At 43.2% G+C, this 14390-nt stretch overlaps 1 protein-coding gene across 1 annotated transcript in view; it reads left to right on the top strand.

The window, feature by feature from the left end:
• Positions 1–14390, top strand: part of FANCA (FA complementation group A) — a 63498-nt gene that overhangs the window by 32121 nt on the left and 16987 nt on the right. Inside the window, exons 19-27 of the mRNA XM_069967894.1 lie at positions 62–122; positions 3144–3193; positions 4211–4287; positions 9957–10061; positions 10573–10706; positions 10780–10850; positions 12582–12681; positions 12922–13088; positions 14001–14097. Of these exons, the coding sequence (XP_069823995.1) occupies positions 62–122; positions 3144–3193; positions 4211–4287; positions 9957–10061; positions 10573–10706; positions 10780–10850; positions 12582–12681; positions 12922–13088; positions 14001–14097 (862 nt within the window). The remainder of the gene's footprint in view (positions 1–61; positions 123–3143; positions 3194–4210; positions 4288–9956; positions 10062–10572; positions 10707–10779; positions 10851–12581; positions 12682–12921; positions 13089–14000; positions 14098–14390) is intronic.

Here is a 14390-nt window from a genome sequence, read left to right as displayed (position 1 = left end):
ACCACCTTTCAGTTGTTATATGATCCAAATACATTATTTATTGTGTTTTTCTTTTTAATAGCATATTTCGGAGGCCATATTTTACTTCTCGCTTTCTGCCTGCGTTATTGGCCCCCAGGCTGGTCAGTATACATGATAAGTCTAAGCATTGCATTGTGTACAAATAAAGATTTTTAGCAATTTTGCATACCTTGTCATGTGGTGCCATCTGTATACATGCCCCCCCCCCCTTTTTTTAAATCTTTTATGCTGGTTCGTGTAGTTTGGCACTGTGATCTTCATGTTTGATGCCTATCCCTTTCTTTTATTGGTTGGTATAATTTAAATGCATAATTATGAAGCCATTTACACTTCCTCAACATTTAGGGCCCATTCACACTGAGCAAAACAAATGGAAATTCCGAGCAGAGTGGGCGCTGCAGATTCCGCTTGGAAGGTCCCACCTGCTTATCTATCTTAATATGATGTCTCGCTCTCCACTAAAAGAATTGACATGTCAAATGAAGAATGGAGGCGCACAACACATCACATTGAGACAGATAGCCAGGCGGGATTCCGAGTGGATTCCGGGGTGTGGCTTCTGCTCGGAATTTCCGCCTTTTTTGCTCAGTGTGAACGGGCCCTTAAATTGCAACACCAGTAAAGTCATGGAAGTAAAAGTCATGGAACTATGAAAATCACAGGATTAATAGACATGTTTAATAATATGCAAATTATAAAATAATGAAATATTTATTCAGTATTGAGTTGGAGCATAATGCGTAGAAATACCCTCGGTGTGCTATTAATTTTAAAGTTACTAATGGTTGTCTGGGAAATATTCTGCCACGTTGTTCTTGGGCATGCAAACCATTAGGATCTGCTGCTGGCAGCCTCCTTTGCCATTGCAGATCAATGACATCTCAGATATTCTTAATGAGAGACAAGTCCTTAGACGCTGCAGACCTTGGTGGCTATGCAGGTTGCTCACAGTAGCACGAGCAGTATATAGCCTGGTGTTGTCATGGGACATTTCTGGGAAATGCCTGTACCACTGTCTAACTAGTGTAATGCTGAGCTGTTAGTGTACCTGGAATGAAAACTAGAGAGGTCTGGGTGCTATACATTATGCCACCCCACACTAGGGATGCACGATGCACCGAAAAATCGATACTACTATCGATTTTCGAGGCAAAAAAACGGTTCGGTACCAGGATTTCCTGGTATCGATACTTTGTTTAAACTACAAAATAGCGTAGTTTAACAGAGTATAGTGCAGAGAACATGACAGGCGGCTACCTGAGCGCCTGTCATGTTCTCTATGTGCCACTTCTGCAAACACAGACCTGGGACCCCGATCTTCCGCGCACCATGCTGCTGCTGCCGCCGGCCGTTCCTGCCTCTCACATCACCGCGGGGTCCCGGGTCAGTATAGCATTACAGAGCAGCATCGGCGGCAGGAGAGGGAAGAGAGAGGCTGAGAGCTGCACCGTCCGGGGGAGAAGGCTGGAGGTGGAGGAGGCGAGGAGGATATCTGACAGGAGGTGGATGGCTGTGAGGTGGGAGCCGTCAGGACACTCCCGGGCCGGCATCAGCAATGTGGGGGGTGAGCAAAAGGTCGGTATGGCTGCAACTGGGAAGGGGGAGGGGGGCAGTAGCCTGCACATTACTCTGCCGCCCGAATCCAGCTGGAATAGTGCAACTACAACCCCTATCATCCCTGATAGCTGAAGTGTATTACATGACTACAGCCCCCATCATCCCTGATAGCTGAAGTGTGTTACATGCCTACAGCCCCCATCATCCCTGATAGCTGAAGTGTATTACATGACTACAGCCCCCATCATCCCTGATAGCTGAAGTGTGTTACATGCCTACAGCCCCCATCATCCCTGATAGCTTAAGTGTGTGTTACATGACTACAGTTCCCATCATCCCCCTGATAGCTGAAGTGTTATTGTGCATATTATAAGATTATCACCTTCCTGATGACGCACGGTAAATGGTGCAAGCGGAGAAACCACCAAATTCAGTACCACAGAAAAACGTGCTACTAAATAAAACTACAGATTGCCCCATAGCCATGCAGGCTAAAAGATAAAAAAGTGTTAGGAGTGAGAATAGGGCAATTTTTTAAAGAACATTTATTTTAAATAAGGCAAACTTTAGTTTTAAAATAATATGGTCCGTACGGGCGCATCTCTATTCTTGTGGGGGGTTTTTAAATAAAATTTATTAAGTATCGAATTGGTATCGAGCATTGAAAAAAAAAAGTTGGTATTGGTATCGAACTCAAAATTCTGGTATCGTGACAACACTACCCCACACCATAATCCAGAGAGTAGGATGTACCCTTTTCAACTCCAAGAAGTGCAAGCCGTAATGTTGAGGTGCACAGCAAGACAGCAATGGAGATCTTTCCTCCGGCTTTTGTCTCAGACACAATGATAGGTCTGGATTACACACATGCAATGCCATGGAGAGGCCTTCACGAGCGAACATAGCTAGACTACTGCTAGTCTTTATTACATTGATTTTATAGTGGGACCAATGGTACTGCCAATTCTCTGTTTTGTCCCAGAAGCATTTTTTCTATATGACAACACTAGGCTGCTACTGGGAGCAGCCTGCATGGTCTGAATGTTGGAACGTTAGAAACCGCCTACTGTTTAGCTCCAAGTCCTGTGTTCAGATTTGATTGTGTAACTTTTCTGTGATCTCTTATAACAAATTACTCACTGGTGGTCATAGAAAACCAAAGAATTCTGAACATAGCTTTACAAGTGAATAGGTGAGAAAGCATTAAATGGAAATTATCAGCAGCTTAGAAGAACCCTTTCAGCAGAGCGAGCTGGCCAGGGAGTGGGCTAATAGTCCTGCCCCCAGTGCACCAAAATACCTTATTAGCATAGGGAATAAACTGCTAATAACATGAAAACGGTGCAGAGGATGAATGTATGAAACTTGCCTTCATCCTCAGCGCCCTGTGCTCTATAGGGGCATATCAGCAAATCATCATTTTCTAACCTGCTGATAGTTTCCCTGTAAGAAACTCATAATCATTTGTGGAATCCTGAAATGTATTTAAAATTTAAGGTAAAATATTTTTGTATTTGTTTTGCTTGTCTTTATTCCTGTATATCAGACTTGTTTTGTTCTTACAGCTCCCAGTGGTTCCAGACTCGCTCATGTTACTCATTGATGCACTAAGGAGGTGAGAGATTTAGACAGGCTATTGTATTTTTTGTGTATTGTATGAATTTTACCGGCCATCAGATACAAGAAAAGTTAAACATGTTATATATCGTTTTAATCGTAACGACTTGTGGAACATGTATAACAAGTCAGTTTTACCCCAGGGCAAACGGCGTAAAAAACATATCCACTAAAAACAATTTCAAAAATTTTTTTCAATTTCACCACACATTGAATTTTTTCCTGCTTTTGCAGTGTACTTTATGGAAAAATTCAGCCTGTCATTGCAAAGTACAATTAGTGGCGCAAAAAATAAGGGCTCATGTGGGTTTCTAGGTGAAAAAATGCAACTGCTATGGCCTTTTATGCACAAGGAGAAAAAAACGAAAACGCAAAAATCAAAATTGCCCCGGTCCTTAAGGGGTTAAAGGGGTACTCCAGCGCGGGGGGGGGGGGGGGGGATTTTGGGATCTTCCTGGGGAGGAGGTGGCTGAGAAAAAAGACGTCCACTCACCTTCCTGGATCCAGCGGCGGGTCCCGTATTGCGGCGCTCCGGTCCCCAGTTCCTGGCCACTTCCTAGTGTCTGACGTGGGCTTGAGACTAATCCCAAAATAGCCCCCCCGCTGGAGTACCCCTTTAAGGCCATACTGAAGACAGATCGTTTCAAGGGGTTTTCTGATGAATAGATAACCGATCAGCGGTTCAACACCATCCTACACAGTGAATAGTTTTTCTCCGTTGATTGTGTAGCAGTGTTGACTTGTAACTGAAGCTCATGTCCAGAATTGGTTCATTTAGTCTGAGCCCCTTGTGGGACAAAAAAAATAAGTAAAAATAAATAATATAAGTAAAACACAGTTCCCTTTTTCCCCATTACATAAAATTTATTTAGAGAAAAAAATACATATTTGGTATTACTGCATACATAAATGTCAAAGGTTCCAAGCATGCATAAATTTGGAAAATGTAATTATATCTGTTATATCATTATATCATGGTTATATCATTATTTTATTATATCTCTTCTGTGTACAGAGCTGATAAAATCCCCCCTGCCGTGATGAGCTCTTATTTAGATTCCTGTGAATTGGAGAAACAGCGAAAGCTGGAAGGTGAGATCCCTATTTGATGTATGGCATTCCATGCATTAGAAATAAGGAAGAATGAGGGCACTCACCCGTTTGCTTGACTTCTTTTATTTCATTTCATGTGGGCAGACGCGGACATAGTCTGCTCACTGCAGTGAGGACGCCAACCCCTCTCCCAATGACACGTGTCACGTGTCATTGGGAGAGGGGTTGGCGTCCTCACTGCAGTGAGCAGACTATGTCCGCGTCTGCCCACATGAAATGAAATAAAAGAAGTCAAGCAAACGGGTGAGTGCCCTCATTCTTCCTTATTTCTAATGCATGGATTGGTTTTCATCTGGACTGCACTGTCCTTCAGTTATGAGTGAGCACCACCCATATTGACATCTTATGAGCCCGTAGTCCAAACCTCAGCTGAATTCCTCCTATAGACGTATTAGCCTATAGCAGTGCCGACCGCTTTATCTAACTATAGAGAGTTGATGTATGGCATTGCTTGTAGATTTTTATGTGCAGAAGTCAATCTTTGCATTTAGAAGTTATCTCTATAGTCAGAACATGTACAATACAGCATCTGTGCCATATACTTCAATTTAAAGGACAAGTACCATGAAAAATTTTTCCCAGTAATTGAAGCACATTACAAAGTTATATAACTCTGTAATGTGCTTCAATCACCTATCTGCCTCCCTTCCCTGTCTTTTCCCCCCTCCACCCCCCACCAGGAAGTGTCCTGACTCACACAGACCTGATTACTGTCTTCACCATCACCAGGCAGCTCCTTCTTGTGAGGATGAGTCATCAGCAGGAGGGCTGCTCTAGGTCCTGTTACACCAGCCTCCCCCTCCCCCTCCTTGTCAGGTGACTCTGCTTGCTCAGCTTATCTTCTCTAGTGACATGACTCTTTCACTGAGTCCACGGCAGCAGGAGAGAGGGTATGAGGGGAGGGGGGAGCTGCCTATGTGCCAGAGTAAGTCTGAGGGAAGATAAGCAAGTGAGATGTGACAAGTGATGGCTTGCAGTTGTTCAGCCAATGGGAGCTGAGCAAGCCTGTCACCTGACAAGGCAGGGGAGGGGGGAGGCTAGTGTAACAGGAGAAGGAGCTGAGAGAAGAGCTTGGTGACGGTGACGAAAGTAATCAGGTCTGTGTGAGTCAGAACACGTCCTGGTGGGGGGTGGAGGGGGGAAAAGACAGGGAAGGGAGGCAGATAGGTGATTGAAGCACATTACAAAGTTATATAACTCTGTAATGTGCTTCAATTACTGGGAAAAAGTTTTTCATGGCACTTGTCCTTTAACCTCTTAAGGACATATGACGTACCGGTACGTCATATGTCCGCACTTGCACTTCAAAGCGGGGCCGCGCGGCGGCCCCGCTTTGAAGTGCCGCGATCCCGGGTGCCGCGAGTAGCCCGGGACCGCTGCTATTAGCGGGCACGGTCTGATCGCCGTGCCCGCTAATTAGCTAATCGGAGGCAGCTGTCAAAGTTGACAGCTGCCTCCGATTACCGGAGGCAACGTTTCCCTGGGGTCTAGTGGGGGAGATCGCTCCTCCGGGACCTTGTCCCGGAGGAGCGATCTCCGTTACTGATGCCGGCCGGGGACGCGTCCAAGATGGCGCCGTCCTCGGCTCGGCACTCGTTCGTTTTCGGCTGCAGCAGCCGAAAGCAAACGAGTGCCGATCTCATGGATCTCTGCAGCATATCTATGCTGCAGAGATCTCAATGAGAGATCCAAGTGTATATACTAGAAGTCCCCCAGGGGGGCTTCTAGTATATGTGTAAAAAAAAAAAAGTGTTGTTAATAGTAAAAAGCCCCCTCCCCTAATAAAATCACCCCCCTTTTCCCAGGTTTTAAATAAAAGTAAACAAATAAATAAATAAATAAACATGTTTGGTATCGCCGCGTGCGTAATCGCCCGAACTATTAATTAATCACATTCCTGATCTCGTACGGTAAACGGCGTCAGCGCAAAAAAATCCCAAAGTGCAAAATTGCGCATTTTTGGTCGCATCAAATCCAGAAAAAATTTAATAAAAAGCGATCAAAAAGACGTATATGGGCAATCAAGGTACCGATAGAAAGATCACATCATGGCGCAAAAAATGACACCTCGCACAGCCCCATAGACCAAAGGATAAAAGCGCTATAAGCCTGGGAATGGAGCGATTTTAAGGAACGTATATTGGTTAACAACGGTTTGAATTTTTTACAGGCCATCAGATACAATATAAGTTATACATGTTATATATCGTTTTAATCGTAACAACTTGAGGAACATGCATAACAAGTCAGTTTTACCCCAGGGCGAATGGCGTAAAAACACATTTCCCCCAAATAAAAGAAATGCTTTTTTTTTTTTCAATTTCACCACACTTTGAATTTTTTTCTGGTTTCGCAGTGTACTTTATGCAAAAATTCAGTCTGTAATTGCAAAGTACAATTAGTGACGCAAAAAATAAGGGGTCATGTGGGTTTCTAGGTGGAAAAATGCAAGTGCTATGACCTTTTAAACAGAAGGAGGAAAAACCGAAAACGTAAAAACGAAAATGGGCCACGTCCTTAAAGGGTTAAAGCGTAACTATCATATTTTTTTTAATGCAGAAATCCGTAGTATAAGCAATTTTAAGAAACTCTGTAATAGGTTTTATTAGCCAAAAAAAGCCTCCTTCTGTACTCAAGCAATTTCCCAGCCTCCCCCCCCCCCCCCCCCCCCCGACTTCTTATCTGTGCATTATCAGGCAAACACGTCTTCAATACAGAGAAGCCAGTGAAGACGGGCTCTGCTCTCTCCATTCTGTGGCTATGAAGGGGGAGGGGCTGAGGGAGATGAGGGAGCAGGAAGAGGTGACATGAAGGTCAGCTGTTTGTAGACTCTCTGGGCACCTAAAACGCTGGATTCAGGGGTCAGAAAGGTCAGTGCTTATCTATGAACTTACTGAGAGAAGATTGCAGGGTATTGTGCTTTATAAAAACCAAAAGAAAAAATTACGAATGCAAGGTACTATATCACAAAGTAAATAACAGTAAAATGGGGAACCTATATATACACACACTGGGCACTGGGTTGGTACTGCATATAATAAATAAATAAATCTCACAGTGAGTACACAGAAAGAAACACCATCCACAAATAATAAATATTACCCATACATGTTCTTAGTATACGAGTCCACCTCACCATACATGGGTGTATGGTGAGGTGGACTCGTATACTAAGGACATGTATGGGTAATACTTATTATTTGTGGATGGTGTTTCTTTCTGTGTACTCACTGTGAGATTTATTTATTTATTATATTCAGTACCAACCCAGTGCCCAGTATATATGTGTGTATATAGGTTCCCCCATTTTACTGTTATTTACTTTGTGATATAGTACCTTATGTATAAGAACCTAGTTAATCCACTGCTTTAATGGGGATTTGTATTAGCTCCCGCCCCCCTGTTATGTATTTTTAATTGAAACAATTTCTTTTTGATATTCCAATAAAAGATAAGTACTTATATATACATTGGTCTTGCATTCGTAATTTTTTCTTTTGTTTTTTATGTTGGACAGTTTTGGGTGCGCATAGACCGCACTATTTGGGCCTTATATAGGATTAGGGTGTTGTGCTTTGCAAGACTGCTCCGTGCTCAGTCACTCCTAACAGCCCCTCCCCTCTCCATAGCCACATAATGGAGACAGAAATCCTGCTTCTTCTGAAGTGAGGGGGAGGCTGGGAGATTGCTTTTTCAGTACAGAAGGAAACTCTTTTGGTTTATAAAACCTATTACAGAGTTTCTTAAAATCGCTTGAACTGTTGATATTTAATGTTTTAAAAAAATGGCCCTGAAATGACAGTTACACTTTTAAGTGTTGTCACTTGTTTCTTAGTTGCCTATTTTCTATGAATTCCTATCTATAGCCTCGATAGGTAACCTATGAGTACAAAAGATAATTGATCACCTAAAATTTTACTCCATGGACCCAAACCAGCATGGCTTTACTGAAGGCAGATCATGTCGGACTAATCTCATTGATTTCTTTAATTATGTCACAAAAGTAATGTATGTAGGTGGTGCAGTGAATATTGCCTATCTGGACACCATTCCCCATAAAAAGCTTATAGAAAAGTTAGAGAAAATTGGACTTAATCCCTGGATAGTTCAGTGTATTTGTTGTTGGCTGTAGGATAGATATCAGAGGGTTTATCTCAGTTGATCTCAGTTGTATCTGTGTACAGTATAACTGAGAGCACACCACCAGTTGTAGGACCTGAGACCTGGCAGCAAGGGTATTCTGGTGTTCACGCACACGTCCTTCACACTTCCCTACACCCCCTCCACTTCTCTGGGAGGGATCAATTAATGACATCACATTTGCAGAATTTTGCCAGAAGTTTAGACCTGGTGAAAAAACGTCTCTCAAAAGAATCTAAAATGGATAATTGTGCAGAATTTGGGAGAAGATTCATTAGTTCATCTGGGCCATAATATATTTTTAAAACTATAAACTAAAAACAATATCAGTAATCACAGCATATTACAAGACATATGATTGTTGTATATGGCCATCAGGCATGTCTATCTGTGTATTTTATTCTGCACTATATTCACTTATTTTGGAAAATTGCAGCTTTTCTATAGCATTCTTATTTATATGGACAAAAAGAGAAAATAGCGCTGCACCTCACACCTATGGCTGATACTAATGCTTCTCAGCTACATTTAAAAACCAACTCCAGGATGTTGGTATATAATTTGATCAAACCATATTGCCCCATGTACCAGCGTGCAGGTCTCCTGGCTCACATGGGTCCCTACACTAACTCACCACCGTGTCAGTCAGCGACCGCCATCCCTGCAAGGCTTGCACAAACAGGGAAGGGGGGCCATAGAACGGCCCTGCAACCCCACTGCCACAGGACCAGTACCCAGAGGCCCCCGTAAATCCCAGCAGGCACCGCCGGCGGAGAAGGCTGTCACCAAACAACACAAGTGTGAACAAGGTCTAAAACACTCACCACACTCCAGCAGGTAGAATGGGAAGGATAGGAGGTACAAGTCATGTGTGCACAGGTGTCTCCTGCTAATTGCGGTCATGTGGGTCTTACAGGAGGAGTGCCAACACTGAGAAAAGGGAGAAATGTAAAATACGGACAAAAAGAGAAAATAGCGATACACCTATGGCTGATACTAATGCTTCTCACTGACCGACACAGTGTGGAGTTAGCGTAGGAACCTGTGTGAACCAGGAGACCTGCACGTTGGTACACGGGGAGATATGGCTTGATCAATTAATATTCCAACATCCTAAAGTAGTTTTTTTTAAAAAAAGCTTAGCAGCATTAGTATCAGCCATAGGTGTGATGTGCAGCCGCTCCTCTCTCTCCATTTTGGATTCTTATTTATATACTGCTGTAAATTCACTGTTGCTTGCCTGCCATAATATATTCTAAGAGGTTATCTAGGCTAAAAAAAAAAAGCATGGCCGTTTGGATGTGGGTTTTGCAGTTTAGCTCCATTAAAGTGAACGGAGCTGAATTTTAATATCTCACACAACCTGAGGAGAGGGGTGGTGCTGTTTCTGCAAAAAGTGGCAGTTTTTTCTAATCCTAAATAACCCTTTTAAGTGGGAAATGTGCAGTTTTTGTTTCTCTGAATACAGCATTGTGTATCTTTATGGGATTTCTTGAACTGATTATTAGGAAATGAGAAGATGGATATGTCTCTGAATGAGGAGCCATTTGCCAGGTTACAGGCAGCACTGTGGGAGCTGAGACCCCTTATTACAGATCCAAAGCGATATGATGGTATGTAATGACCAGATGTTAATGGTTATGCCACCTCTGTAAACCCCCTTTTTATTGCTTCAATGCATCCATAATGGAAAGTTATAATTAATTTCAGGGGGAGAAAAACAGACATGGCCGCACATTATTACTCATGCTCTGCTTCTCAGCACAATAACTACTAACACCAGGATTTGGTTTACAGTTTGACTTGAGCTAGACAGCTGGGTCACTCCCTCCCTGGGCACTGCTGCTGTTTAGCATTGGTGGCTCTGCACCATTTTTTAGGTTAGGGACCCATGTGAATCAGGAACTGTGAAGTGGTGTGTGGGCTTATACAATTTGATGAAATTGTAAACTTACTCCTGATGTTAGTAAGTATTGTGTTGAGAAGCAGAGGATCAGTGATAAGTTGTGCGGTCCTGTCTGTTTTTTCGCCCCATAAAATTATATATTACACAGCACTGAACACTCTTTCTTTATAACCTTTACATAAATGTTATAACCTTTACATAAATGTTTTCCCCCTCAGAGATCTCATCTCAGATGGCTGTGATCTCTGACAGATTGGTGTCAGTAGTGGGAAGCGTTAACACGGACACACTTTCTGTGACACCATCTCTTTTTACTAAATCTGTGAAGGAGCTTGAGCCTCAGGAACTGATGGTGAGCTGGACGTTTGATTGCCCCCTTTTTTCACGTCTTTCTGACTTTTACATTATTGTTTATTCTTTTGCAGGCTGCTGATTTGATTCTCACATTCTTTTTCCAATGTGTTATGGTGTCCTTCAGTGCCAATCCCCCTGACAGGTAGTAAAGCCTACTATTGGGACAAATAAATAAAGCTGGTGGTAACTATGTCACTCAGTGACAGATCTGTGCCACTCAGAGCTCCTGCTGTGCCCCCTACTGGCACGCATAGTTGTTGTAGAAAGGTGACAGAGTGCCCTGAAAGGTGTACAACATGTAATGACTACTTCTCATCTTTATGCAGATTTTCTTCTTTCTATATGAATAGTTAGGTCAGCTGTTTATTGGAATTGTGGAACTATACTTGGTGTTTTACTTTATTTTTATCTAGTTTAGTTAAAGGAGTACGCTGGGCAAGGGATTTTTATAAAGATATGCACAAGCCAAAAAGACAGAAATGGCTGCACATCGCACCCATGGCTGACACGAAAGCTTGTTCAGCTACATCTAAAACCAACATCAGAAGTTAGTATATAATTTGGCCAAACCATATTGCCTCATGTACCACGTGCAGGTCTTCTGATACACATGAGTCCCTAACCAAACATCATCACTGTGCCGGTCAGCGACCACAATCCCCGCAAAACGTGCACAAGCAGAGAAGAGGGGCCACGGAATGGCCCTGCAACCCCATTGTCACAGGACCAGACCCAAAAGGGCACCCCAAACCCCGCAGGCGCCACTGGCGGAAAAAGTGAACGCCAAGCAACACAAGTGTGAACAAGCTCTTACCTCTCTCCATTCCTCTGCAGGTAGAATGGGAGAATACTAGGAGATCCTCCCCTTATGTACACAGGTGCTTCCTGCTAATTTGGATCACATGGGTCTTACACAGCACGAGTGCTAGCCACAGGTACATGAGGCAATATGGTTTGGCCAAATTATATACTAACTTCTGATGTTGGTTTTAAATGTAGCTGAACAAGCTTTCGTGTCAGCCATGGGTGCGATGTGCAGCCATTTCTGTCTTTTTGGCTTGTGCAATTTTTATAAAGATATGCCCAGGGATGGTATGTGTGAAAATAAAAACGCTTCCATGCCGCCGATGGCGCTATCTTATTGCTCCTTCCCGCTGTTTGACTGCTTCTGGGTCCTGGGGTCATGATATTGCAGGCCCATTCAGCCACTGGGGCGGGACACTGCTGTAGCCGCTGTGGCTCAGTGGGCCTACAGCGTCATAGGCATGTAAAAAAAAGTCCCCTGCCCGTACCCCTTTGAGCAAACATCAGCAGTTTAAATCCTAGTCCTTTGCTATAAGCTTGCTACAATATACCACTGCAGGCTAGTTATCTCACAGAGGATTGCCTATAGTAGGTAAATTGTAACACAATGTTAAAGAAAGAAAGGTGCAGAATATTTCATTATAAGCTTATTAGATGTAAGGCCTGATATATGGCTGCAAATGAGCGCCAGTTAGATCTGCACTAAATTGCAGTGCTTACACTGCGCGGCTAATTCAGCTTCCTGTCCTCATGAACTATGCCACATCATTTGCGGCCATTACGTACTGTACGTTATCAGCCACACCTCTTCTTTTTAGACAGAGAGATGTGCGGCCAATAATGATTTTGTCAGACACACACACGCGATCTCATCAGCCTAACAGCGATGTTCACTTGTCAGCTGATCACTTGCTGGGTTAATGAGCGTTCCAAGGAACACTAGCTGGCAATATTCGGAACATATAAAAGGTCCTTTACTTAATAGAGGTTGTGCAGTTCTGTGTAAAATAAAGAGACCAAATTGTTTGGGCTGTGTTCAAGATATAACCTTCTTATTTTATCTTTGTAGACAAGGACCATGGGCCTCCTTATATGTAAAGATGCTGTGTGGTCATCCCAGAGCTCTTTATGCAGTGCTAAGTAGGACCCTGCAGCTGATGTGCCAGCAGGTACACCCCTTGGATAAATTAGTTAGGCTTCCTTCACACACTTCTTGTGTGGACGTTTTTTTTTTAACTTGTAAACAAAACAAGTGCACATATGTTTTTGTTTGCTTTGGTCATGTCATTTCTCATGACAAATGAAAAAATGTCAGAACCACATGTATTTGATGCCAACAGATACAATTGATTTTGATGGATGATATCTGGGTATAATTATTCTTCCTTTTATACGCTGCTGAATTATAGGCAGGACTCCTGAAAGATCCACATGTGGTTGGACTTGCTGTTTTCTCTGTTCACGTCCATGAGTGCCGGGCACTGCTTACAACAAACAAGGAAGTGAATGCACTAGAATCCTTCTGGGAGCTGGTACTAAACCCCCAGTGTATGAAGTCTGTCTCGGTAATTCTTAGGTAAGTGCTCTGTGCAGCTGAGAGTGTCTGTCACTAATAGACTTAGGCCAAGATTTATCAAACTGTGTAAAACAGAAGCTGGTGTAAGCTTTCATTTTATAGCATTGCTGGACATTATGGCACTAGAATTATTATCAGTTGCTATGAATTATTACTTGAATTATTGAAGAAATGGCCTTCAACATTAAAGTGACACTGTCACCCCCTTTTTTGCATTATGACTTCTCTACCCAGGTGTAAAGGGTAGATTTTTGCAGTTTTCTTACCTTATTTTATATCATACATCATGGTGCTTGTTCCAGTAAAAATGAATCTTTAATCATCTGTGGATTGTGCTATCTGGGAGGGGCTTTTTGGCCGCAGCACCACTTAGCCCCACCCACATTGCAACCATAGGCCCCACCCCTCGGTGACATCATCACCACATAGGCACCTCCCCCTTTAGGTCGGCCCATACCAATGGGTGTGGAGGGGGCAGGGCCTATGCCCTTATGAAGTCACGAAGGGGGCGGAGCATACAGTGGCAATGTGCGGGGGCTAAGTGGTGCTGCGGCCGTGAAGGTTGCCCAGGGCTCACTTATTACTGGAACAAGCATCATGAGGTATGATATAAAATAAAGTGTCACTTTAAATGGTACCGGTCACCACATCCGCTGACCTAACTGGCGCCATGGAGAAAGCCATGGTGTGACAGTAATGCCTGTGACCCCCAGTATAATCCAGTTGAGGTTGCGCACATTACCATCTCAGCCTGATCACCTCCATTGATACCCGAACTTCCAGCTATCAAGGGGAATTTATCACTGACTGGGTCAGCGGATTGTAAAACTATACCTCACAGGGCATACTAGGAGTTACACAAATCTTGGAATACTACAGTTAGCAGACTGATGATCTGACCTTACATTTCAGGTTCTGCACGGCAGCAGTTTCCTATGCTTGCTGTAGGTTCTCACTACTCTCCCCAGGGGCTTCGCTGGACTGTATCTCCCCCATATTTATTCGGAAGGTAATTTATTTTAATTTTATGTTAGGCCTATGTTTGAGTAGAAAACAGGATTTTGTGAGTACTCACTGAAAAATCCTTTTCTCCTTGAGATCATTGAGGGACAAAGAAACCATGAGTATAGGCTTCTCCTGCTTAGAGGTGATGCTAAACAGGAAAAGTCTTTGCTCTTAGGGTACTATTACACGGAATCATAATCGGCCCGATTCGGCCGATTATCGCTCCATGTAATAAATACAACGATCAGCCGATGACAACGATCATCGGCTGATCGTTGATATAGGTTCTGACCGATT

Source organism: Dendropsophus ebraccatus, chromosome 4 (assembly GCF_027789765.1).
Source record: "Dendropsophus ebraccatus isolate aDenEbr1 chromosome 4, aDenEbr1.pat, whole genome shotgun sequence".
Taxonomy (NCBI): domain Eukaryota; kingdom Metazoa; phylum Chordata; class Amphibia; order Anura; family Hylidae; genus Dendropsophus; species Dendropsophus ebraccatus.
Note: the sequence above shows the minus strand (reverse complement) of the source record. Positions and strands in the feature narration are given on the sequence as shown.